Source organism: Populus alba, chromosome 8, assembly GCF_005239225.2.
Source record: "Populus alba chromosome 8, ASM523922v2, whole genome shotgun sequence".
NCBI classification, from domain to species: Eukaryota; Viridiplantae; Streptophyta; class Magnoliopsida; order Malpighiales; family Salicaceae; genus Populus; species Populus alba.
In genome coordinates, this window is record NC_133291.1 from 7,714,239 (window position 1) to 7,742,015 (window position 27,777).

At 33.0% G+C, this 27,777-nt stretch overlaps 1 protein-coding gene across 1 annotated transcript; it reads left to right on the forward strand.

Annotated features, from left to right (window-relative positions):
* Positions 1-10,442: 10,442 nt before the first annotated feature.
* Positions 10,443-20,409, forward strand: LOC118039963 (receptor-like protein 4). The gene is made up of 9 exons (XM_035046813.2): positions 10,443-11,239; positions 11,343-12,386; positions 12,481-12,631; positions 12,767-12,838; positions 13,733-13,801; positions 14,723-14,794; positions 16,952-17,029; positions 18,380-18,585; positions 19,789-20,409. Exons 1-9 carry the CDS (start codon positions 11,170-11,172, stop codon positions 19,893-19,895), a joined length of 1,869 nt encoding a protein of 622 aa, XP_034902704.1. The 5' UTR covers positions 10,443-11,169; the 3' UTR covers positions 19,896-20,409.
* Positions 20,410-27,777: the final 7,368 nt, after the last annotated feature.

Consider the following 27,777-nt stretch of genomic DNA (forward strand, 5'->3'; position numbering starts at 1 on the left):
AAGCTTTCTACTTGATTTGATTACACCATTAGCTTTTTTGTTGAGATTAGGGAAACTTTGTTGGATCCATGGAAACATTCGTTTATTGACTTGATCCCGTGAATCTAATTGCTTTGGATTCTAGCTTATATGAGCAAGATTGTTTGGTCAATTATCCAATGCTGCTAGGACGATAAATTAATGAGCTGGATTTGCAATTTAAATCCCAAATAGAAGTAGGGGTGGACATAGAAACTGTTTCCTCGTCCCTGTCTTTCTTCTTTGCTTGGAAAATATGCTATCATTTTCTGGTCCGATTATATGGATTGTTTTTCATGAAAATCCATGCATGCCTATTCTTGTTTTCTAAAAATACTTTTTGGATAGAGAGATTTTTAGAATAGATTAATTATTGGATTTGTATTGCAGCTATTTTAAGTCTTACGTGTTAATTAATTATCAAAATTAAAATAACAATGTATATCTGCATGAATATTTATATTGTTCTTTTTTTTTAATGTTACCTGTTCTTGCTCCTCTGTTTGAATAAGCAGTTCAAAATAGTGTTCGTCGACAATAATAATAATAATAATAATAATAATAAATAAATAAAACTCCCAGACCCGATAAAAATGCAGCAAGGATGAGATATCCATGTCCTTCCCGGAACTTATTTTATTGTCGTCCTCGGTAGTAAATGATTGTTCAAATTGATATCCCAAGTGTATCAGTTTTGTTAAAGGCAGCGTGTCTGTTTGGAAACGACGTTGCACGCAACCTTTGTTTCCAGACGAAGCCTTGGTGCATATGCAGAGATAGGGCTAGTTTTTAATAAAAAGCAAATACATAAATTGGATAATATATCAAAGTTCTTGAGAAAGCTGATTGTTACTGTAGCTTTAGTCAGATCACATAAAACGTACGTTAATTAAAATCATCAAAACAAAGTGTCAAGTGAAAAAAAAAATTTCCTTTGAAATTCCAGCTCTCGAGAGTACAGCCCCATTAAATTAAAAGTTATTTAAGAGTGTAGTAATAATTGTTTTTAAAAATATTTTTTATTTTAAAATATATTTAAATAAGATTTTTCTCACTTTTTCACTTGTATTTACATGATGTATTTCATTCATCCAACAACACTCCTTTATTTTAATTTGCTGTGACCAAGCAGAATTAACGCAACCAACCAAACAAAGCCATGTAAAGCATATGTGTGTGTGTGTTGTGCACAAAAAATTTCATGCTACACAGTAGAGACTTACAAGCCTATTTAATGACATTTTCGTGGAAGTTGCAGATCAGTAAAGTTGTCAGAACAGTTTCTCCTTCATTATTTTTTACTCAGTGGTCTCATTCTAGCAAGTGTTATGGCAATCTCCTCCATGTTCTCGGTCGTGAACCTGGTGGCTACGTCCCCGTATTCCTAGCCATGTCTCGTATTTGACAACTCACCACCCGTGATCTGGACAATCTTCCCTCAACCAGTTAAAACTACCGAATCTTTCCACAACTTTACTACCCCTTTCCCCCGAGCTAAACATCTAACCACCATTTGTGCTGTGTATATCTTGTCAACTTAGACGGTCCGTTATCCAAGATCTTGTTAATGCCAAGCTAATAACCTATGGCTGATCGCACGAATCGTTGTCGTGAGTGCCACGACCTTTACCGTTATCAGTGATGCATTTAATGATTCGTACCAGCCACTTCATCCATTTCTTAACTAAGCGCTGGCCGTTTCTTACAAAAAACTCAACTATCAATTTTTTTATGGTATATCAGTCGCCACAAGCAAACGCAAATGTAGCAAGCGCTGGCCGTTATCAGTGAAGCTCTTTCTTTCCTTTTCCTTCTCTTTTTTTTTTCCGATTGCCTTCTTCTATTTTTTCTTCCATCCCCTTTTTTTATTTCAGTTTTATATAAAAAAAAATTTCATCTTTAGATTTTTTTAACAATTATTTAAGTTATTTTTAGATTGAACAAGTCCACTAAACTACACTAAAACAACTACCATGTAATTTAATTTTGAACTCAAGTCAAGCAAATAATTGAGTCAAAATGCTTTTTTTCCATGTAAATTTCATTATTATTTTTTATTTGACAGTCAATCAAGTTGTTTCTTAAGCAATTAAGTTGACTTTATCATGTTAAAATAACTCTCAACATAATTTAAATTTAAATAAAAAATCGAGTCAAAAGATTTTTTCTAGGTCAATTTCATTATTAATTTTTCAATTATATCTTTAATTTTATTATTTTTTTACTAATTAAGAGGAATGTTTTTGAACTCGTCAAATCGATTAAATCATATTAAAATAACTTTTATAGAGTTTAATTTTATAGATAAAAAGTTAGATTAAAAATTTAATAAAAAATATCAAATGATTATCTATAACTTCATTTTATTTTTTTAAGTTTTTTTTTTTAAAAAAAAAAAAAAAAAAACCACAATCTAGCGCGGATGTATGAGGGAGAACTTGCTGACATGTCACCCCTTACATTGGAATCTTGAAATGCAGTGTAGCCATTGCTTATTGCCAGTTGGGCTATAGGTCTTTTACCGTACTGCCCTTTTCTTCCAGTGCTGGTGTAGGTCCACTGGCCAGGTAAGCAAGCTGATGATATGTGCATGGCTGTCCCATCTCCCTATCCACTTTCCTATTTTCCACTTTAGCATCCAATGCAGGTTGGAAATTTCATTCATCCACGGATGGGCTTCGCGACACTGACAGGCATATAGGGTTCGTTGAGGGGCTAAATGCTTACATTATCTGTGCTGGGCATAATTTTATTCTTTGTTTTTTTTTATGAAAAGTTTTTTTTTTTAAGTGTATTTAAAAAAATATTATTTTTTTAATATTTAACTAATTCATAAAACATAATTTGAAAAATAATTTATTAATATTTAAAAAGAATGATTTGTGAAAAAATTTAAAAGATAATGAAATTGAAAAAAAAATCAATTTCATAAATTATTCCAAACAAAGTAAATATAAATTAAAAGAATAAAGATAAAATTTAATAGATATAAAAATTTCAATTAAAAAAATAATTAGATAAAAAAAATAAAGACTAAAGTTGATATAAAAATCAAATTAAATCAAATTTTAAGCTATAAAATTGAAAAAAAATAATTCAAAAAAAAGATATATGACAATCAAAAAATTAAATGTTAAATTTAATATAATCAAAAAATAAAAATATACAATTTTAAATTAGGCAAAATCTTTCTTGGATTTGATTGTAAACTGTTTTTTATTTATCAATTTTTTTAATAATAAATAAACATTTAAAAGTTTAGAAAGTAAAAAACCTAGACCGGAGTTATTTGTTAGTTCAAGTCGATCGTTTTCTTTTCAATTATATTTTTTAAGTATATATTCAGCGATGGTATTGGTCTGAAAACCACAACATGAACGGTTTTTCTCATACTTCCGAACTAAATAACACTTTGGAATAATTTTGTTTTTCGACACTAATAACACTTTTAATCAATATCCTTTCCTTTCCATACATTAGCAATTCATTCTTAACTGATAATACTGGCTCATGAAAAAACCCTTTTTACTTTTATTTGTTTTTTTTCGAGTTAAAAATTAATTTGATTTGAAGTAACCTATGATATCAAGAGAATGGTGAACCTGGACCGGTTCTATAATTAGGTTCAGAAGTGTAAAACCAAAAGAGCAGCAACTTTATATATATATATATATATATATATATATATATATATATATATATATATATCAACGAGTAGACAATTCATTGGTGAATGTCGTAGGCTTCTGGAAATGCTTTGAATTCCACCTCTTAATTTCCACGATAACGTTAGTAGCCACTTTAAGAGGCGCCTCAACTCAAGGATTTCTCTCGTAAACGCCCATGTTGCCGCCTTAAATTAGGGCACGTGAAATGGCGAGCTGAAAATCAGACTGCTTCGAGTCTTGAACTCCATTCACACATACTCTTAAATTTCAGTGTTTCCACGCTTCGATCTGCACTTTTTACATTTATCAATTAGCAATAGATCTGGATCGTCAATTTGGTCAGCTGTGAGCCATACCATAGAAAAGCTAGATTGCTAGTCAATCGTAATTAGTTGCGCTGAAAATAATGGGAATCGAGGGACCTCAGGCATCATCCCAAAACCCAATCCAGCCTCCTTTCAAGATACATGTAAAGGTGGTTGTTTTTTATTTAAAAATATATTAAAATAAATTTTTTTATTTTTTTTAAATCACTACATCAAAATAATTTTAAAATATCAAAAATTAATTTAAATTAAAAAACAACTTTTAAAAAAAACACACTTATACTGCAAAAACAATCTGGCTCAACCATCATGCACGCCATGTTAAATTCGATACTCTGGGTGTTTTTTTCAAACAGAAAAAAAAAAAAATGATGAAAAGGGCTTAATCCTTATGGCGTGACTGGTACATTCTCGGTAGTACTACGTTATTTTTATATTTTTCGTAACCGTGGAATCAATATTAATTTTTAGTTTGGTTTTAAAAATTTTAAATTATTTTGTTTATATTTTTATGTTGTTTTAATGTGTTGATATTAAAAAAAAAAATTTAATATATTTTTAAACAAAAAAATTCTTTAAACAATAACTACTATTATATTTTCAAATAATTATGTGATATTTGATTAAAAAAAAAGAAATGCAGGGTTGTTTAATTAATATCATTGTCATCTTGATATAATAAGACAGATGCAATGCATCGATATCTTTATGTATTGAAAAATGAAACATGTTAAAAAAACATATTAGTTGACATATAACAAGTAATTCCGTGTAGATTTTTAAATCTATCAATTTATTTACCATGGGGATCCACAGGTAATTATAGATTGTATAAACGTGTATGGAATGTTGCGCTGGTTTTATTGTTTTAATATTAGAAGCAAAATAACACAAATTAGTTAGAGATTGATTTTTAAAGTATCTTTTATTTAAAAATATATTAAAATAATTTTGTTAATTTTTAAAATTTATGTGTGATATTGAAACAAAAAAATGTTTAAAAAAAATATTAAAAAATTAATTTAAATCTAAAAAAGTATTTAAAATTATTGTTGGACCACAATATTAAATAAAAAATTAAAATCTATATCAATAAATACTAGACATTGCCTAGAGTTCAATTCCATGGAGCTTAATCACAAGTCAGTTTCTTTGAATAATTGCTTCATAGATCTACCACGAGTTCCAGTTTTTTTTTTTTTATATATATATATATGAATTATAATAAACTAAAATTACATCATTTTGAATTTGTTGATGGAGCTGGGCAATGAAAAATATTTAAACTGCGAGAAACCTATTTTTAACATTGTGCTACTATTATTCTTCATTTAATACCATTTATAGTGGTAAAAAAATAAATAAATAAACTTTATTAACCTCGTTCGCACATGTGGTTTGTACATTTGAATTGGTTACATTTGTATAGCTGGGACTTTAGGAACAGCTGCTAGCATATGTTTTTTTAAGTTACTTGCCTCGACTTCCGTGGTTGACATATAAAAAGGAAATTGTAATTATTTATTTGAACTCAATGTAATTTCGCAGCGGGCGAATGTATACATTGATTTTTTATTAGAGAAGACAGTTTGTCTCTTCTTTTTTCCAAGTTAATTCAAATTTGAATAAGAGCTAGATAGAGGTAATTAGGATGTAGCAAGCTTTGCCAAGTGCAGAATCACTGTAATTATAGTTAAGCTAAGCATATTTATGGAGCAACCTTGTATAAATCTTCATTCGGCAGATCGATTTTTCAATAAAGCACTTGTTTTATGTATTAAAACAGTAAGCATCCAAAGTTTTATAGTAGGAAAAAAACTAAAATCATACGATGATGTCTTAATTAATCTGAATAGTTTAGAAATAAAATTTATAGATTAGATAATCGGTTAATTAACTGGTTATAATAATTTTATTTATTTATTTAGTCAAAATAATTAATAAATTGTACTTGATACTTGGGAGGCTAGTATAACTTGTAGCTAGCATATACAAATATTTTTTTTGTGGAGACGAGGACACTTTAATACTTAAATAAATATTTTTTTTCAAGAAAAAATATAATAATATTTTAAAGAGAGATACTCTGATAAATATATATGCAATAAAAGATGAAGATTGTAAATCTTTGTTCTGAAAGTCTTGCTGTATATTTATAACTAATAAATCTTGTTTTTTTATGGAAGGAAGGATTGAGACAAGGGTGGAACCGAAAAAAAGAATTAAAAGGGGCCAAAATATCAATTATTTTATTATTTAGGCTAAATATATTAATATTATGAAGGGAGGGGCTGGAAAAAAATTTCTTGCAAGGGCCTTGGCCCCTACCACCCACCCTCTCTCTGTTTTTAGATTGAAATGTAATTTTATATTTGTAATATTTTAAGTTATATTTCACTATTTTATATAGTAAAGAGATGGAAACATAACAAGCCATAAAATAATATATATTTTATGATATGTCTGCCAGACCCAAACATGGGATTTGCGCTGCTAGTTCCCGGCATGGGTTTGAGCACATTGTCCAGTTCAACCAAGGCTGGGTTTGGCTTTGTCCAAACTCATCACACTTCCATTAAAGCATGCTGGTGCCCACACATTCCAACTTCACAACCTAACACCCTTGACAATTCAGAAAAACTATACCCATATATTTTTATTTTAATAAAATCTTGATTGATCATGTTAAATCTGTTCATGTATATAACTGGAAATGACATCTAGGTCGGGGGCTTGGATGTGGATTTTATTGGAAACACTTAAATTACCCGAGGTCAAACCGGACTGGGCATGGTCCAAATCCACAGATGACAACTCACCCCTGCAATATTCTATAACAAATGAGTTTCAGAATGAATAAAATTACAAGTCTGGTGATTATTTTGCATGTTTGCCTATTCTTAGGGACAATAATTTATTTTTTGTATCAATCATGGCTTGAAGCTAAAACATCAATTAAAAAATAAGCGAGTTGACTCTAACTGGTCTGTCTCTTTATGTTTGGTAATTATTCCATATTTATTCAGTGATGTGTTTGATCAACTACCGATGAAGAAAGGAAGAATCAATTGAACGTTGCATGTGACGAGTGAAAAAATTGTAATAAAAACACACCACCAAAGGAGCCAGCGATTGAATCGTCATTTATGAGCACATGGAATAAATAAACGCACGCTCCAGGATACGAAAGGGGCCCGTGACGCTGTCACTTGCGCTGGAGGAGGCTTCTTTTACCCGCTGCACACGCAGCTACACGCCAGTTGTGGACAGAGGGCGGTTCTTCTTTTTTCCCTCTTGTTTCAAAGATAAAACATGATTTAATGCCAGTTTTCACTCCACCTCTCTCTCAAAGTAGGAGATTTGCGTTTCTTACTTGATTATTTTAATTTCAAACTTTAAAATTAACGTATAAAAATTATTAACAAAAATTAAAACACGTAGGGAATTCACCATAGTTATTTTAAGTGTTTATTATGTAATAGTGTATTTTTTAAAGAAATTAATTTGGATCCTCAAACATTTTCTTTACACAATTAAGCCCATATCAGGAATCTATTGCATGTTTTTTATGACAGGGAGGGTTAAATTTAAATAAACAGGACTAGAGTGAAAAAAATTCGGCAACTTAGGTGACAACATTAAAATTTATTTTAATTTCTCATCTATTTTAGTTATTAGGTGATTGGTCGCTATAAAAAAAAAGATTAAAATGAAAAACATGCACTTGGCCTTTTCTTAATTGGGCTAGGTGTCGGGCGTGGCTTACCAGGCCTATTAGTGCCTGGCCTCAATGACTTTTTTGTAGATTTTTTTCATATTGATGAATTCTTTATATGTATTTTTAAATTTTATATTTTAATTAATATCCATTCTCTATGATTTTTTTTGGGCGGGGGAGAGGGGTAACCGTTGTTTAATAAAGATTGTTTTTTAATTATACTATGAATGTTTGATCTTTGCATTGGTTGGTATGATCTATCTTTATTTTTTTTTTTTCTGTAAGTTTTATATAGATTAAATATTTATTTTTTATAGTATTTTTATACGTGCAACCTTTCATATTTTTTTTCAATAAATTTTATGTGTGTGTCAATCTCTATTACAAGTTGATTTCATAAACAAATACATTAAACACAACAAGATAAATAACCCGTATTGCAATATTAAATATTTTGATATATATTGGTCTCTTGGTTTTTCAAATTATGTTTTTATTTATCATTGATTACTTTTTTTTTCATTTATTTACACTATGGTCTATGATTTTATTTAATTTGATGCATGCATGAGTTTTCCAATTTACATTTATAATTTTTTTATATATAAAACAACAAGTTGAAAAAAATTATATGTTCAAGTTTTTTTTTTTTTTTATCATGTATTGGTGTTTTCAATTTAATCCATACTTTTATGATTTCTTACTTTTTTCCTTAACTCTTTTATAAAAAAAATTATTACTTTGAATTTCACCTTTCAATTCAAATTAATAGTATATTATTTTATTTATTTATTTTGGTCCTCGTTAATCTATTTTTTTATATCTATACATGTTTTCTTGTTTGCTATCGTTGCCCCCCCCTCTCCCTCTCATACGACTGGAATAAAACCAGCTTACTTAGGTGGTTGAGACTATAACTCGAGTTATTGAATTTATCTAATTTTTTTAAAAAAATATGTTAGGGACGCTTGTATATTTTAATAGAAAAATAATATAGACCCACAATATAGCGCGAGCACCAACCAAGTAAGAAATTATAAAGCGTGTGGTATTTTTAATGTATTCATTTTACTCTTTACCCTTCTCATATTTCACTGTGGATTTAAACAATGATATTTTTGAAAAATTTCAATTTTATTCTTAAACTTATCTTTTGCATGGTTGAGCCCTTTAAGCCTAAATTGGAGCCCAATTATGTATTTTCCTGGCGGTAAAGGTTGAATTGAAAGAAAAATGACTTAAGTCGGAAAAAAAAAGATGACATGGGTGGCAACTTTGCACAAAAGCCCCCCCCTCTTTTTAAATTACTAGGCAATTGGTCCATGTAATTTTTAAACATTGTGTTTTGATACCATATTTCATTTTTTTTTAGTCCCTTTTTATTTAAGGAGAGAGAAGGAGTCATCGAATTTCAACTTAAAGAGAAAAAGTTGTCGATGACAATGATTTCAATCACTAAAATAGTTGATTTTTGTGTCAAATAGTTTCAAATAACGAGAGAAGTTAAGATTAAATGTTTTCTTACTCTGAACACACACACACATATATACACGAGCTCTAAAAGACTTTGTGGGTTGATTACGGGTTTCAGGGTGGTTTTTTGCTTTTTTTTAAGGCCATGAATTAGTTATAAAAGGTTTCAATGGCATTTTTCCATGTGTTTAGGGTAAATAATAAGTTTTCGGGTTGAAAAAACAAGAGTATTGTTTTTTGAGCGACCACAATGGCCATATTTTGAATAATTATAGACGATGCATTGTCTATTTTTTTACAAAGAATAAGACGGACAATGCTTAAAAAAAATAAAGGCCTAGACGTGCAAGCCTGCATGAGCCTTTTCTTTATTGGCCAAGCATTAGGTGCGCGAGCTTATGTTAATATGAAAAACAATAGTCTGAATCAAGTCTATTATTTTTTTTCTCTTTAGATCTAATTTTAAATGGATCATCCATGTAATATTAACATATTAATTAAGAAAACTATTTTCTCACAATAACTTTTTGAAAATTTAAATCCCATGCAAAGACGCGGGAAACTTCTGTATATTTTTACAAATCTTAAGAGCATCTCTAATGAGTGTGCCAAATGAAAAGTTAAATATTAAAAAAATATTAATTTTACTCTTTTATGTTTATTTTGCATACTCTAAAGAAAAAGCTAAACAAAATGTTAAAATATCTTTTCTCTCCTAAAAAATGCTATTCTTATATATCTCTTAAAAGAATCAAAACTAATAAAATAAAGTCACTAAAAAAATAAACCAATTAAATGCAGCCACATGAAAAAAACATTAAATTTATTAAGAAATAATAAAATACTAGTTTCTTTAACTACAATATAATTGACTATTTAAATAACTTTTTTTTTCCATTGAAATAGATATTATAAAAAAGTTATATTTATATTATTTAAAATATTATTTTATCAATATAACAAAATAATAATTTTTACTGGAGATGCTCTAACAGTTAATATAATCAGGTGCCATTGCCTTGGTGCTGGGGACAGGGGTCGAGTGGCTGAGTAAAGGAGACGACTTGGGCGTTAAATAAATAAATAGCAGACGAAGAACTTAATTATTCGGACCAACAGGCCCCAACCGGCAACCGATACATATCCTTCTTGCTCCTGTCTTCATTTTGATCCCACAACACAAAATCCTACTTGTCATTACTAGTCTCCAGGACCATTTCTATTCCATGAAAACTGAGAAAAAGAAGAAGAAGAAGAATCTGCACGCGCAATATACTTTGTTTTCCCAAAAGAAAAAGGGCAAAGGCTTTTTTTTTATTATTATTATTCTTTTGCATGGAGGCCACGTCTAGAGAGGACGCGTTACAACAATGACTCACAGCAAAGATCCATAATCTCTATTCACCAATGGATGACGCGGATTTTCTTCTTCAGCTCCGTCATCCCTACTTAACTACACCGCATCCAGTTTCAGCCTGAATTCATCAATTGCCGGCCATCTCCGAGAGGACAGACGACGATCTCTTTTCAACGAGAAGTTCTGCACCACTAAGGCCTCCCTTCACTGTTCATCATCTGTGGGGTTCGACATGTTCACGAGAAGAAGTCTTTAAATATACCATCACCTGCTTTTAACTTGCTCATGACTTCTCCCAACTAATTTTGACTCTTCTTTACCAAAACTCACTCCCTTGGGATCAATTTTTTCTTTTTCTACTTACTTTGATTCCATTAAAAGACTTTGAATACCTAACAACATCATCTCCTCCAAGTCCAAATCTTGAAAATACAAAATTCAGCTCAATCTCTTCCCTTCCCCACTCAACTCCCCGCTAATCTCGCCTCCCCCCATTCCTTTTACTATTTTCCTCTGTTAAATATGCCTTGTTTCCCTCTTCCATGTCCAAACAACAAACAACATTAACAAACAAACAATATCATTCCAAATCCAAATCACACACTCACCATGTCTGTTCTCTTCTTCCTCTTCTCTCTCCCTCTCCTCCTCTCCCCTTCCCTCTCCCTCCACTTTGGCAGTAAGCACTCATTCCCCTCCCCTCACTCTATAACCGATCTAACTATCTCTCTTTCTGTTTTCTAACCGCATTTCTTCGTCTTCTTCTTCTTTTTTTACTACAGATACTTCATACTTCATAGACTGTGGCGGTTCTTCAAACACAACCGATCCATTCAACACGACATGGCTGTCCGACCGTTACTTCACAGGCGGAGCTACCTCTGTAGTGTCAGAGCCACTCCACTTCCTCTACCCTCAAGAAAAAAATCTCCGATTCTTCCCTCTCTCCTCCGGAAAAAAAAACTGCTACGTTATCCCTCTCCCTAACGGCCGTTACTACTTCCGTACATTCACTGTATACGACAACTACGACGGAAAATCTAACCCTCCTTCATTCGACGCATCTGTCGAGGGTACTCTCGTCTTCTCCTGGCGTTCTCCTTGGCCTGAGAATCTCGCTCGTGACGGCGCGTACTCCGATCTCTTCGCGTTTGTTAAAGACGGTGAAGCGGATGTTTGTTTTTACAGCATTGCCACTGACCCTCCTGTCATTGGATCCCTCGAAATCCGTCAAATCGATCCCTTATCTTACGGTTCGTCAATAATCGGCGATAAATTCACCCTCGTTAATTACGGCCGTTTATCCTGTGGGTCCACACAGTGGGGTCCGGGGTTTAGCAACGACACAGATGATTTTGGCCGAACATGGCAGTCCGACTCCGAATTCCAAACTCCAAACACGACAAAAATAATCCACCCCATCTCCACCCGAGAAACCATAACCGGCACCATTCAGCCGCCTAATTATTTTCCGATGAAGCTTTACCAAACGGCGGTAACTGGAGATGGAACACTGGAGTATGCAGTGTCAGTCGATGCGAAAATGGATTATTTGTTGTGGTTTCATTTCGCGGAGATTGATTCAAGTGTGAAGCAGAAATCGGAGAGAGTGTTTGATGTGGTGGTGAATGAGAAGATTGTGGAGAGGGTCGACGTTTTCGAGGAAGTTGGGAGTTTTGCAGCTTATAGTTGGAGATACACAGAGCATAATTTGAGCAGTACTGTGTTGACTCTGAAGTTTGTGCCGGTTGTGGGCGCACCGATAATTAGTGGCATTGAGATTTATGCTTTGGTTCCTAATGATCTCTCAACCATGCCCGAGCAAGGTATATGATGTTGGGTTTTTGGTTTCTTGAATGGGAAATTAGTATGATTTTTGTTTATTGAAAATTAACTGGGAATGTGTTCTTATTTTGGTAGTGGTGGCAATGAGAGCGTTGAAAGAGTCGTTACGGGTTCCTGATAGAATGGGATGGAATGGGGATCCTTGTTCTCCTACTAGCTGGGATGCTTGGGAAGGAGTTACATGCCATCGCAACAAAGACGAGACTGCACTTGTGATATCACAAATGTAAGCAATCAGTTGTGTATTGAATTATTTGCACGTTCTTTTGTCCAAGCCTTGATGCATTGGAAAGATTTTATTTGTTTGTTTCAGAAGACGAGTTTAATCTCATGTTATTAATTACTTGGGTATCTCGTTCAGTGATCTTGGAAGTCAAGGCTTGAAAGGCAGTTTAACTGAGCAGATTACTCTTTTGTCGGACTTGGTGAGCCTGTAAGTATCAGCATCCGATTTTTTATGCGCTGCAGATGTTTTATGTTTTATTTGCTGAAATCATGCAGAAGATATTAGCTTGTTGCACATAAATGTATGAAATGAGTGTCTTTTCTCAATGTTCTACTGCACTGCTGGATGCTTTAGGTTTAATTTTCAAATTGACATGTCTTCTTGGAGATCACTAACAACTCGTTTCCATCTTTTGCACCTGTTCTTTCAACCATAATCATTCTGCTCTTTATTGGTGAAGATGCTAGTTTTAATTTGTATGATCTATCAAAAGATTTACTGCACAAAATTACTGGATTTCTTCTGAGGGAACTAAATTTAATTATAGGATTTTTTCTAAGTGAATTCCATTTAAAAGCTTTAATTAATGCAAAAGGATCCTTACATATTGATCAAAATACAAATTAGTTGTCTTCCAGTTGATCTCACATGCAACATGTAGCATCATTATTGTTAGCTCTGCAGAGTTCATCAAATTTATGTCACTTTTTCTTGAGTTGATAATCTAAGTGTCAGTTGAAGTATTAACATGGTTGAATCTAATGGTTGCTCACGTGTTCTGTCATGATAAACATTATTGATTTTGGATTCAGATACTTTAGCTTACATTTGAGAATTGCTTACTCCGTGACCCCTGCCTTGCCTTCAAAGTTAAATCTTCAAAAATTTTAGTGTGACACCATGGATGAAGAATTTTTTTGAACTTGGACCTACACTTCCATAGTTTCTTGTGCTTATTTTGCTGTTTTTTCAATCGTAATTAATCATTATCTTTTAAACCTGCAGGAATTTTTTTGAACTTGGACCTACACTTCCATAGTCTCTTGTGCTTATTTTGCTGTTTTTTCAATCGTAATTAATCATTATCTTTTAAACCTGCAGGAATTTGAGTTCTAATTCTTTGGGAGGAACTCTACCATCAGGATTAGGTCAACAATCTCTTGTCCGGCTGTAAGTCGTTCAGCATTTTATATGCTTTATACAGTTGGTATCTTGTGGTCCTGCTTTTTAATGTGTATGGCAACCTCTGGTCTCTTTACAGCATTTTATATGCTTTATACAGTTGATATTTTGTGGTCCTGCTTTTTAATGTGTAAACCTCTGGTTCATTTATGATAAAATTTCTTTTATAGTGTTTTTCATGATTGAGTACCACTAATTTATTTATATGTTACCTAGCTGACCCCAAATTAATTTGGGATTAAGGATTTGTTGTTGTTGATTATTTGATAAGTAGAGAGAAATTCACTTAGGGCACGTGTCCCTAATGTGTTTTTTCATGAAGATCATACGATCCCCTCTGCTGAAGAATGTTTGATTTTGAGACCCCTCTAGGAGGGAACACTTTCTTTTCCACCTCATCTGGAGGACTTCCACTCCCTAAGACATGGATGCACAATCATTGAAGTCAATGTTTTAGAACTTGTTCGTCCATGGAAAGAAGTCTGCCTCATTGATACTATCTAGTTCTTTCATTCTTCTGCTCAAAGTGTTCCTTTTTCCTGGTTTACATGGGTGTTTGAGTCCAGTTTTCCTTGTGTGTAAACTTCCCTATGGTTTATCTCTTCTTTGAGTTTGGAAACTTTTCTACTCTGTTAGATGTTTATCATTGTTTCTCCCTTTGTCTTAAAATATTCATTCATCTGCTTGGCTAGTTCACTTTCTTCGTTCTGTCTGCTTTATAGGGTAGCACAAACTTTAGCCTCCCATGACTGAAGTTACGAGTCTGAATTAAATTATGTTCCATCACCTTCTTTTGAAATTCTAATGTGATGTTGTAACTACACCATGAAACTGATCCTGCGACCACTAGAAACTTACTCTGGCATTCCACTATGTTATTTCTTAACACTTCTGATCTGTACTTTGTAGGGATTTGTCCAACAATCAGTTCTCGGGCCCTTTACCAGAAAGTTTAGCCTTGGCAACTCATCTGCAGCTTGTGTAAGTGGCTTGTTTGTGCTAATAAATAATGGAGGCATTTGACATAAATATCTGCGTGTGCGAGTGCGCACAGACTGCAAGTCTGATATTTGGATCTAGAAGCAAAAATTTATTATTCTTCTCCATTTCAAATTTTATTTGTTGAGTCTGCGTCTAAATGTGGTAGTGTTTGCCTATTTCCATCTTGCATGCCATGCTGTTAGCATATTATGAAGCATACATGTAGGGAGACATGCGCCCACACACACACACAGAGTAGGGGTTTGTTTGATATTTGAATCTAAAAGCGAAAATTTGTTGTTATTCTCCATTTCGATTTTTATTTGTTAAGTCTGGAGTTTAAATGTGATAGTTTTACCCATTTCCATCTTGCATGCCGTGCTGTCAGCATATTTTCATGCATTCAAATAGGGAGAACATTTTCATGCTTTTAATTGTATATTCTGCCAGAAATTGAAGTAGTCTGGTTTTCTTGAAATAATTTTACTTAATATTGGTTATTACATGGATTTTATTTAATTCAACCTCATGTTTAGATCAATGATACCACTTTGTTTGGAATTAACCAAGATGTGAGTTGGGATCTGTTTACTTTAGTTTGTTAAGAACTTGAAATTGATTATAGAGGATGGATATTTTACCTTGCAATTTTAAATGTAATGTTTTGATTTTTCAACTTAGAAGAGATTGATCAACATCCACACCACATATATATATATATATATATATATATATATAGAATGGATCCTACTTATCATTAAAATTTTATGTCTTTCAGTTATCTTTGAACTAGTATTGAATTAAAGTTCAACAACTAATTTCGTGCTAGGAATTTGTGTAACTACAAATTGAAAACTCAAACAATGCTATACACATATGACATTGAATGCTTATGCCAGAGGTGACATGTAAAACCTCACCATCATCAAAATAAATATTCGACACATTGGTGGTGACATGGATCAGTTGTCCTCGTTAATCCATTGCTCATGTGCATTTACACTTGCACACGAACAATAGGGGTAATACAATGTGTGCTGCATTGTTAGAAGCATATGGTCATGACGTTAAAAATAACTGAACTGTTGTTGAGGATATATCGAGTGTTAGTTTTTTAGACCATAGTGGGTAAACTAGAAAGAAAGGAATTTGATCTCTATGTTTGACGGCTCTTCTAGTTGATTGTCTACATTGCCTTTGTTGATGAAGGAACCAAGGTCCTGTTAGTGTTTCCACCAATACAGGCAAGTGGTTAAACTGTTCAGCTGAAGTGTAACATGGTTCTCACGAGCAGCATATAATACCATGCAATTACTTATAGAACTGGTTATGGAAGTATTGTTTTTCTTAACTGAACATTCATATAATCCTAAGTTGTTTCTGATAATATTCATATTCGTTTCTGATGGACCATTCTCTGCATATTGTACTCTTTAATTTTCATTGTATTGCTTTTGCTTGACCAGTCCCTGGAGGCTGGAGGCCATGGAACTTATAATGAAATCAATACTGTCACATTTCATTACTAGATTTCTTTTCTTTCCGTTGTTATAATGAATAATCACATCTAATGGATTGCAATTTCTCTATATTTGAAAAGGAAAATGAACATTTTTCTGTCAGAAAGGCCAACCAGGACACAGTTGTTTTGTGGTCACAACTTTAAATTGCTGAAATTTTCTCTGGTGTCAGAATCCTATGATATCAAGTCAACACTGAAACAACACAAGACAGAAGCACTATAGTTGTTTGATGTCTACCCATTAAAATCATATTTGCATTTCCAGTTAGATTGCATCTATACATGTTGCTCTTTCAATTTTTTCTGTTTATTTTTTAGGAAGTATTAAGTCCACCTGTTCACAAACCTCCCTCCTCTCCCCAGAACAAACCAGATCTTGTTGGAACCACTTCATGAGATCCATTGCAAACATTCCCAAAGTATATTCTTTTTTGCAACTCTGCTTGTTGATAGACGTACCACACTGTATTCCCTTTTTTATTATTTGATAAGCAAATTCATTGAAAAAGCACCAAATGTTAGCTACTTGAATACCTGTGACATTTTGCAATAGAAGTCCAAATATTTAACAATTCTAATGTTGATTGCCCAGTTATGTTCCATGATTGTATTGCCTCAACATCTCTTTATTCCAGGCTGTTGAATGGTAACTTATTGGAAGGGCGAGTACCAGAGGAACTTTATTCAATTGGTGTGCATGGTGGAGCTATTGAGTATGTCTCATTTCTAGCTTTCACAATTCTATTTAGTTTATTATAGTATCAATTTTCGAGTTATAAAATATTTGGCATTTATCATCCTGCATTAAAGCCTATGTGCTAACTTTAAATCTCTTGATTCTACTTTTATTTATTTATCCATCAACATATTTCGATCATTCTATATTCACCTCAAATCCTTTAGAGGATGAAAACTGAAAGACTTCTAAGTCTATTTAACTTAATCTGAAAGACCTTGCTCCTCGGAGGAATACATTTATCAAAATAGTGAAGTGTATACTTTTGGTCCATGATTTTTAGTTGTCTTTGATATTGGATTGTTAAACGTTAATGACTATCTTCAAGAGAGGTGCCTATTGTTTACTAAAGGTTTGCAAATCATAATTTCATCATTTTCCAATTAATTTAATTATCTCAGAAGATGGACAATCATAATATGTAACAATTCACTATATTCTTCAAACCTAAACCACTAGTCTGATGGTTGCACCATCTTTCCTTTTTCAGCCATACCTTCCCAAAAAGTTGTATCTGCATGAGTTTCACTCTTGCTATTATAGAAAAGGCAATGTATACCCCTGGTTTTTAGTTAGTCTTCTGTTAATAAGGGAAGTCCTATCTACCCACTCCCTTTTTTTCATGTGAGATCCCCATTTCAGTTCAAGTTGCTGTTTGTTCTCAACAATGGACAAAAGTTTCTTAATCTGTTCAAACCTGTGATTTTGTTGATATACCAGAACATCTTTTCATTTCCTTTGGCCCACTGTCAAATTGTAATGGGAGGTTAAGCCTGAAAACTGTCATTAAATATTCTTTGATTTATTAGAAACTTTGTGGCTACTTAAATTTGTTTTCTTTGGCAACCAGATTATCAACTTTTTCTAGCAAGCACACACCACTACCTTCAGGATAATTTTGTCAACCAGCTTTTTTATCTTTCATCAGTAAACTAGGTTCCTAACCAATGTACTGCTATGGAAACTGAAAAATACGGCACTTGCCAATGGTGATTAATATTTGCATATTAATGCATGCAGTACAGATTACTTTTTGCAGCATCAAAAGATTCTAATAAACAACTCTTTACTTGCTGTGTGGAATGTTTGGCTCCCTGTTGGACACAATTTCTGGAATATACCAATTTTGCTATATCTTTTCTTTCCCTTCTTTTTTCTTTGTTGGAGTTTAATGTTGCTTACGATGTGAATTGAATGAATGCCTCACCCCTCTTACCTTTTAAGGGTACATATAAGCCATTGGTCATTTTTTTTTTTAAATCTTATTTCCTATTGAATTAACATGTCTATTTAACAACTCACTAGGAAAGAAAACTTTCTCTTACAGTCTCTCAGGTAACAAAGGTTTGTGTGGTGTACCATCTTTGCCACAATGCTCCCTATTTTGGGAAAATGGTCGCTTGTCCACTGGTGGTAAAATTGGGATAGGCTTATCCTGCCTGGTAATTGTTTCTGTGCTTGTATTGGGATACATAATCTGCATCAGGAGGCGTCGAAATGATTATGACTTTGCTCCACCTCACGATCTAATGTGTAAGTATTTCTCAAGAATGTTCAACTTCTAGCTTTATTTGCGCTCATTCATGATGTCATGGCTATCAGATGGTCTGATATGTCATCTGTCACAACGTGTTGTTGAATTAAGGCTTGCATTACAGAGCATATTAGATATCACTCCTCTAGAGGCCAGTCAAGTTCGAGACTGCATTCCACCTTTGGACCTTATTTTGACTTCCTTTTATTGCAGAATAGTTTGAAACCACTAATCATTTAGGATTCTCTATTCCTGATACAACATGCTAAAATTCTGGTGTTAATCACTAGGAGATGCTAGTTTAGAATAAACAATTTTACATTAGATTAAATTAGGATCTGAAGTCTGAAACTATATTTATTCTTGAAGCACCATATAACATATAAACTGCAGGAGTAGCTCAACAAGGATTGGGACTTGGGAATGAGATGTCATTTGAAATACAAACCTTTGTATAGTTGAACGTTGCATGTAGCCACTTGTGATATATTTTCAGTCATTGAACTGCTGCTAGATGATGTTAGTACTTCGTAGGTATCGTAGTCTGTACTTTTGTGTATGCCTTGATCCCAGAGTTTTAGTTAGAGCTGTAAAACCAGTGCTAACCGCATTGACATCATGTGGATACACCTTATATTTCTTTTCATCCCTCAATGGCTATTCTTCACAACATGCCAAAGATAGGGGTAACTTACCACCTAGAATTTGCTACTGGGTATCATGCCAATGATATATCATCTCATCATCAAAAGAGTTTCTTCCATAGTAGCCAAGGAAGTCGTCTGTCCAAGAGATCTGGTCTCCTAACTGGATCATATAGATCTTGTTTGAAAAGTAGCACAACATGAAACTTCTATAGTGTGTAGCAACGACAATTCCATCATCTTCAATTTGGCTATATCAGCTGTCGTTATGGAAGGTTTCTCATCCTCAGTTAACTATTTAAATTCGATGGTGTTATTCCTAGCCAAAAAGAAAAGTGAAAAAGTAGGAGTGTTTTCTCCATAGTTTCATTTGTCCAGTTCTCTTATCTGACATCAACCTTTCTAAAAGTTTTGTCTCCATCACTGTAGTTGCCGCCATGAAAGAATTTGAACCTTTCAGTTTATGTGACAACTATATGTGCTCACTCTAATTTTTCATTTGGTATCATGCATTCGTTATTGAATCTTGATTAATTTCATTCAATTGTATTCTCCCAGCAATGGCTGCCAAGAGAAACAGATACCAGAGGCAGAAGTCCTTGATGCTTCTTGAAATGGAGAGCCAACATGCGAAAGGGTTACCATCACCTTATGGTCCACATTAACAGACTTTTGAAAAAAGATAATATTGATCTTCATATTCTTCAGCTCACTAAGAGAGCATAGAGAGGGGACCCTGGATGTAGTTAGTTCGAAGTGCTCAAATAGGAGGTGAGCCGCATCTGCTCCACAAAGGAAACTTCGTGGGTTTGGAATCTTTCAACAATGGAAATAAGATGGGGTCTAAAAAAGTCAGTGTCTATAGAATGCAATGTATCTGAGATTTTTTCTTCTTCTTACTGACAACAAACTGGATAAGCCTTCCTAGTGTATCACAGCGGCTTCGCAGCGTTTTATGACAAGTTGCTGTGAGTAGATCTTCAATTTATGATAAGGGCATTACACGTTTATACCCAGTGGTCCCAGATTTGGTAGCATTGTATGATATAACTTTTTGGTTGATTATTTTCCCAGTTCCTTGCGGGAATTATTTTCAGCTTAAGCAATGTTCATCTGTCATGGACTGACATTTCCTTCCTGTAATTTCTGCAACAAATTTAAACTAAAGATTGTTCACCATGGCTCAGTTCTCCATCATTCAAACGGGTTGTGTTTGCTTATTGATGATCTTCTTGCTCGACTTCAGGCAAAAACTTTCCATAATGCTACTATTTTCTGACAGCTGTGCTGTGTCCACTCGAAATGATTTTCGTTCTATTGACTTCTGGGCAGAGCTGGCTATGTCGGACAGCACTGTTTATCTGTGTTCTTACAGAGAATATCATTGGTCGAACCTTGGATTTCATATAATCAAAGATCACATCATCACCAATGAAGTATAATTTTGAAGCTCAATCTGTTTGTATAAAGGATTGTCCGATATAAATCGATCTCTAGACGCCTCATTCCTTCATACTAGCAAGTGTAAATTCAATTAATTCTCAATACAAAATAATCTATAAATATAACACTATAATACTAGTTTGTATTTGAGCAAACCCCGCAGAAATCCCCAGCCTTTGAGGGTAGGATCGATTAGGTCCCTATTCTTCATCTCAGTTACATTTCTAAAATATCAATGAATTCTCATTCGGATTCCCTTAATTTCGTTTTTATTCGACAAATTTTTTAAATGGACACATGAAGCTCTCATGATTTTTCTTTTCCCATTCAAATAAAATTGTGAATCTTCTAAGATCTTCACTTTGCATCGCGTGAAACTCCCATGATATATCAAACTATATGAAGAATTGCAAAACCTTTACATAAATAAATCTCTCCATGTGAGAAATTTTAGTTAACTCATGAGTTTTTAATGAGGGTAAAGAGAGATCACATGTTTTTAAAATGATTACTTGACTATTTTGTTAACTTAAACTAATAAAATGATCCGATTGAAAATCCATTAATTAATTGGTGGCCTAATCTTTTTTTTTTTTTTTTTTTTTTGCAAACGAAGGCATGATGAAATTTAACTTGCTGATGACTAGCAAGTAGCTGTAAAGAGAGGGATGGAAGGTATATTAGAATGCTTCGGTAAGATATAGAGTTTGTTTGGTATTTTATTAATAGTTATTTTTTTAAATTGTTTTTATTTGAAAATATATTAAAATATTATTATTTTTTATTTTTAAAATTTTATTTTTCATGTAGTATATTTTAACGATACGAAAAACACTTAAAAAATTAATTAAAAAAATATATTTTTAAAATAAAAAATAAATATGCTTCAAGAAAATATGAGAATGATGAAGAAGACGTAGAGTAGGCCTAGGAACGATAATATTACTGGTCAAAGTAACAGCACAAACTTGAGATTTCTTTGTCATCAATTATGCATCTTCAACACGGTTTTAGGAAAATATGTAGTTGAGCTTGCAGGAGTGTTGTCGCATTGAGAACCGGACGTCCCAATTCATAAATAAACTCAGGGAATCTCTGATGGTTTCGCATATGATATGTTTGTGCCCTAAATGTCAAAAACCTTAACTTTGGACTTTGAAGGTTATCATCTCAAACTTGGACCCCACGTTAGTGCTTGCTTCACCTTCCATCACGGTCGTCGTTTTTTGACTGCTTCTGCTCTTTGAAAAAGAATCTGATTATACTTCTGCGCAGTTACAGCAAGGGGACCTAACCTCTTCTGTTGTTACCTTTTTCCTTTTTTTAGTAGAATTCGACATCAAATCTTTGAGAATATCTCAAATGATTTTCCATGACGATTTCGAAAATGTAATCATCACTATACAGTATTAGTATCATGCTTTCAAAACTATTAATTAAAGTTTCCGTTCACTCTAAATGATTGTGAGGTATATTTAAATGGTTATAGTTTATAAAGTTACTTGTTGATTTAGGATATTTATATTAGGATGGAAAACACGGTGATTGTAAGAAAAAAAAAATATTTGATTGATGGGGTAAAAATATAAAAATAATTTTATTATTAAAGTAATTTTAGAATTAATTTATGTACTTCTAAAACAGGTAACACAAAGAAACGTAACTATATATAAAGATATATGTATTGTTTTTTATCTTTAACATGTAAAACGTAATCAGGGTTATTAAATTATTATTAATTTGTATAATAATATAATAACCGTGATTATAATTACTGTTTTAAAAACATGTAAGTTGAAAACATGTGCTGTGATAGTTATTTTGCCTCTTCTACCCTAACAAAACACGATAAAAAACAATTATTTTAATTACCCGATATAATTTTATATCTATCTTCTATTACATTTCGTCTCTTTTATTCTCACTATTTTTTACCCGTTAAGTTGGCACCGCGGTGAAATGAAGCCCTAGTGGCGTATATCCTAATGCAAGGGTACTGTGTATATCGATGCTGACTCTGACCCCTCCGTGATGAGATGGGTGATTTTTCCACTTAAGTCCAGACTGGGTTTTGAACATTGACTGGAACTCATAATTAAAAAATATAATTGAAGGACGACTAATTTATTAACTAATCCTGCGAGAGGTTCCATTTTCAACTGCAATCTTGAATAAATAATTAAATCCCTCGAGTTTTGACCATATACTAAAACAAAACTAGAGGAATACGTGGGCTTAATTTGACGGGTAAAAAGTATTCTTGCTCAACTATTATAGTTCGAATATTAATTAAATCAGGCGGTGAGAAATAAATTTAAAAAATATCACCAGAAAAAAAAAAAAAAAAAAAAAAACCCTTGTAAAACACCATGCCCGATTAACTCCCGGCGGACAAACTGCGAGTTGTGATATCGATATGCAAGTCCTCAGAAAATCCGAAGTGACTTAATTAACCTGTAACGTATGGGGGTTAGGTAAGGCCACGTAGAGTTTAAAAACACCACGAGATCCAAATTATGGGAACTAATTATCTAAGATTAGACGTGGCTGCTTTAATTAAAAACCATACAATATTGAATATTATATTAGGTTAAAACCTGTGCATGGTCAGGGTTTCCTTGGGACTGATTGGCTAGCTTGCCTCCCTGTTTTATCAGTGTCTGTATCTGGGCAGGCTCCGCCGGTGGATCGTGATCTCAGCACTGGAACTTCGACCAGTGACCCCTTTAGTATCTCACTAAAGAGCTGTTCAATTCGAGAAGCTTTGAATCCTTATCTTCTCTTGAGCTAATCTCTGTGCTTTGGCATAATATTGGTCACTTGCTTAGTTTAATCTCTCTAATTACAGGCCATATGCACTGACTCGGTGGGATTAAACAATCATGGCCCATGCAGCACTCCTTGACATATATTATTTTACTCACCTCTCAAAGATTACAAGGAGAGGCTAATTTCGGATCTGTTTTTTCTTCGTTTGATGTATTAAATGAGATAATTGTTGTAATGTTTGAAAAAATACAGAATATGACAAAGACTTTCTCGAAAGATCACCTCAAGCACCGGCTTGCCCATGGGCCCAAAACAGTGAAGCACCCACCACACAGACACTGCCTATCCTCCCCGTGGTCATCCTCCCAGGCGTACCAGCTGAAAAAAAGAAATGTACATGCATTTTTGTTTTAAAGGCTATGTGTTCATTTTATCTTTTCTCGATAAATTAAGACCCAATCTCTAATTATATAATATATTTCTATAGTATATATATCGATTGTATCCTTGAGGAAAAGCCTTCATTTACCACGCAAGGGCCTTGGTTAAAAAGTAAAACACAGCACCATAATCTTTTGACTTCTCCTAGATCCACAGCAATTAAGATCCAAAGGAGCCACTGGTTATTAGTGCGTCTGTGTGTATGTATTTTTTCTATTGTAAACGCATGCATGGAGGTCTGCGTTTTCTGCGAATTTACAAGGAAAACAAAAGGTGTTGACTTGGTTGACCTGGGTATACGCATAAGAAAAAGTCTTCTCTCCCATATGATCCCCTGCCCCCTGCCTGGCTAAATAATTCCCCCGTAGAGGAAAATGGATACATTAACGATATTCAAATACAAACACGCGAATATTAATTTGAATTTTAAAATATCAATCTATTAATTAATTACTTATTACACGCTGGGAACTGTTCATGTGATTGAGTGATCTATGGATGTTGAAAGTGCAAATGAGCTTGCACGTAAATAATAATGAGTTTTTATAATATATTGAGATTACTTAGCTTGAGATATTAAATGAAATATCTTCAATTACTATATAGTATAAATTGGCAACTAGGACTCCTAGTTGCTAGCAGGAAGAAGATGACGATTGACTATAATGAGAAGAAAACAAGAACATCGTTTTTTTTAGCTACGTGAAGCTATTGGTATTGCCAGCCAACCACCAATGGACAAGTTTATATTTTTGACTTCGTAAACATCTAGTTGATGCGTGCCATGTCGGCAACATTATACCCAGCTTGGAGTCCGCTTGATTTTTTCCACTAATAAAATAAAATAAAGACGGCCCATTATTGAATTGAAAATCACAGCTATTAGCATCACATTTGATTTTATGCGAGTGATTTACTGGGTAATTTGTTAAACATTTTTTACATCAATTATGTTCACCTGATTTGTTTATTAATTAAGTACTAAAGAATTTTTTTTATTAACGTTGATGTTCAGGTTAGTTTGTGTATATCTTGATTAATTTTATGAAACTTGAAGTTAATGATTATATAGGTCTTTAGTGATTTGAAGAACTTAAATTAATGATTATTAAAAAAAAATTAAAACTTGACTAGTTAAGCTATCGTTTAGAATTAAACCAAAAGATCAACTTATACCTCGATTAATGTACATCTCGATTAATTTTATGTACCTTGAAATTAATGATTATATAAGTCTCTAGTAGTCTGAAGGATTTAAATTTGTGATTATTAAAAAAAAAATTTAAAACCTAAAGCTAGCGTTTAAAATTAGACCGAAAGATCCAGCAGTCTATGTTGCTCTTACATTGAGTTGAATCATAAGCATTCTTCCTACATCTTGGGAGGGATAACAGATGGAGCTGTGGTTGCTGGTATATGTTGTAGGGAGTGATCGTCTGCGGTGGTTGAGCTGCTTTGGCTTTTCTTTCTAACACATACAACCAATAAGGATTAGTAGGGCTCAATTTCTTAAGGACATAAAAGAGATTATTAGGATTGTTTGGGACCTAATTTGTAATCGACAAATAATTTTTTTTTTATTGGTTTTTTTTTTTATTTTATAAAAGAATAGTCTAAAATATAGAATTTTTCAACCATTCTCCTTTCGTTTTCTTTTGAAATTTTCTCCTTCTTGAAGCCAATAAAAAGACGTCCCTATTACATTGATTGCGGAGAGATAATAAGAGAAACCAGGCATGGTTACTTAACGGACCAGTCCCACTAGTCTCCAGATGGAAGAAAATAATGCTTGATTGTGACCGTCGTTGAAACCATTGAAATTTAAGAGTTGATCGGGTCAAATTGAATGACACCTCATCAATACAATTTACTGGTCCAAACTCTATAACCCTTGACTTCAAAATTTCCTCCTTTTCTCGCCACAAAAGTAGTATTTTTATTCCAATATTTAATTTATTTTTCTTTATTCGGGAACAAGGAGTTTACTTTTTATTATTATTATTTCTGTACAAAGAATAAGGAATTCACTCCCTCACTATAACTCAATGGAGCAGCTTGATAATAATTGATTTGATGTAAACTGGGAACCAGCAGGAGAGACATGAGATAGTGGGTAGAGAACACAGAATGGCGCCTTATCTTCTCAGAAACCCCTTCCTTACCTGTCAAGGGATAGTTTTCCGCTGCGGTTGAATCATTATTTCGTTAACTTTTTTAAAATAAGATTTTTATTTATTTTGATTTAAAAATAAGAAAAATATTATTTTAATACTATTCTTAAAAAAATAAAAAATAAAAAACAGCACTGTCACTCTCTCAGATACCCTCGAAAGGTTCGATCTGACTCGCACCCCATCTGCACCAGTGGAGAGAGTTATGTGGCATGCAGGAGGTGGTGGGCCCATTTATGACCACTGGAATGATGCTAGCTGCTTGATGTGTTACTTGATATGGATAGTCAACAAAAGCAACTTCTAGAGTTTACATGGTGCGGGCTGCATGCCTTGCCCCACTTAAGAGCCAGGAGCCTACTAGCCTAGCTTCTGTACCCGTTCTTGGTTTACTTTGAAGCGATTGTTTCTGCCTAGGTGGATGTCGTTTGGTTTTCTTCTCTAAAAGTAGAATTGAAGCAGTCAGAGACAGAACCTTTCTTTGAGGACTCTAGAACCAGAGTAATTCCATTCTGACCAATCTTTTAATGTTGGACCATGGGTGCAGTTAAGGATTTGAAAATGGTTGCCTTATTATGAGGAAAAAAACCACTTCACAGAAGAAAAAAAAAACATCTGACGCCCATTGTAATCTCGTCTTGTATAAATTGTGGGTTGGAGGGCTAAAGTATTTTTTTAAAAAATTTAAATTTTTTTATTTATTTTAAATTAATATATTTTTTAGTATTTTTAAATTATTTTGAATACTGATATCAAATATAATTTTTTTAGTATATTTATAAATAAAAAATATTTTTAAAAATACTTGTAATTAAATTTCCAAACACATTTAAAAAGGCTAAAATGAAATTATTTGGTTTTTTTTGTCTTTTGAAACAAAACCGACCGTCTCTCTCTTTTTTTTTCAAAAAAAATGAAAAATATGAAGTCTAAAATTAGAAAAGTTTTTATCTAAGAAAAAAAATAAATGAGAAAAAATTTAAAGAAAGCACAGTGAACAATCATTGTTACTGGAACGAGTTCGAAAGTGAGGAAACGAAAATCACGAGGATTGTCCACGTCGGTAGCGCATCAAAGCAACAGACAAAAAAATCGTAGTTAATATCATGATCAATCCGTATTAATCTGCTTAGTTAATCATTATCCGTGACTTCTGTTGTTTTTCTTGTTTTTGCAACATATAAGCGTGTGAGCATGTTGACGTAAGCAAAAGCAAGTTGAAGGATATTATTATAAGAAATCCAGTGAAATTATTTGGTTATTCTTCCCCAAATTATCTCCAAATCTTACCAGTTAATTATATATATGAAACTTTTCCTCGGTGGTGACTCACCCTTTTTTATTCAGGTAAATAATAATAATATATGTAATCTGCTTGATTAATCAGATGCATACGGCAAAAGGCGATCAGGGATTTTGAGTACTCTCTCGATGGTTGCTTTTTCGGGACCACAGACCCACCGTTTATGCTCTACGCCATGTGGAAATACTCTCTGACACGTATGCATCTAGTCATCTTGTTTCACCCTCATTCTTTATCATCTTTATCATCTTTATCCTTTTATAAAAGTAAAGACACAAAAATAATGATTACTACTGATATTAAGAGGATATAATATATCTCTATATTTTTATATTTTAAAAATATATTTTTTAAAAAATTTAGTATTTTTAGTTTTTACTTTAAATTAATATTTTTATTATTATTATTAGATTATTTTGA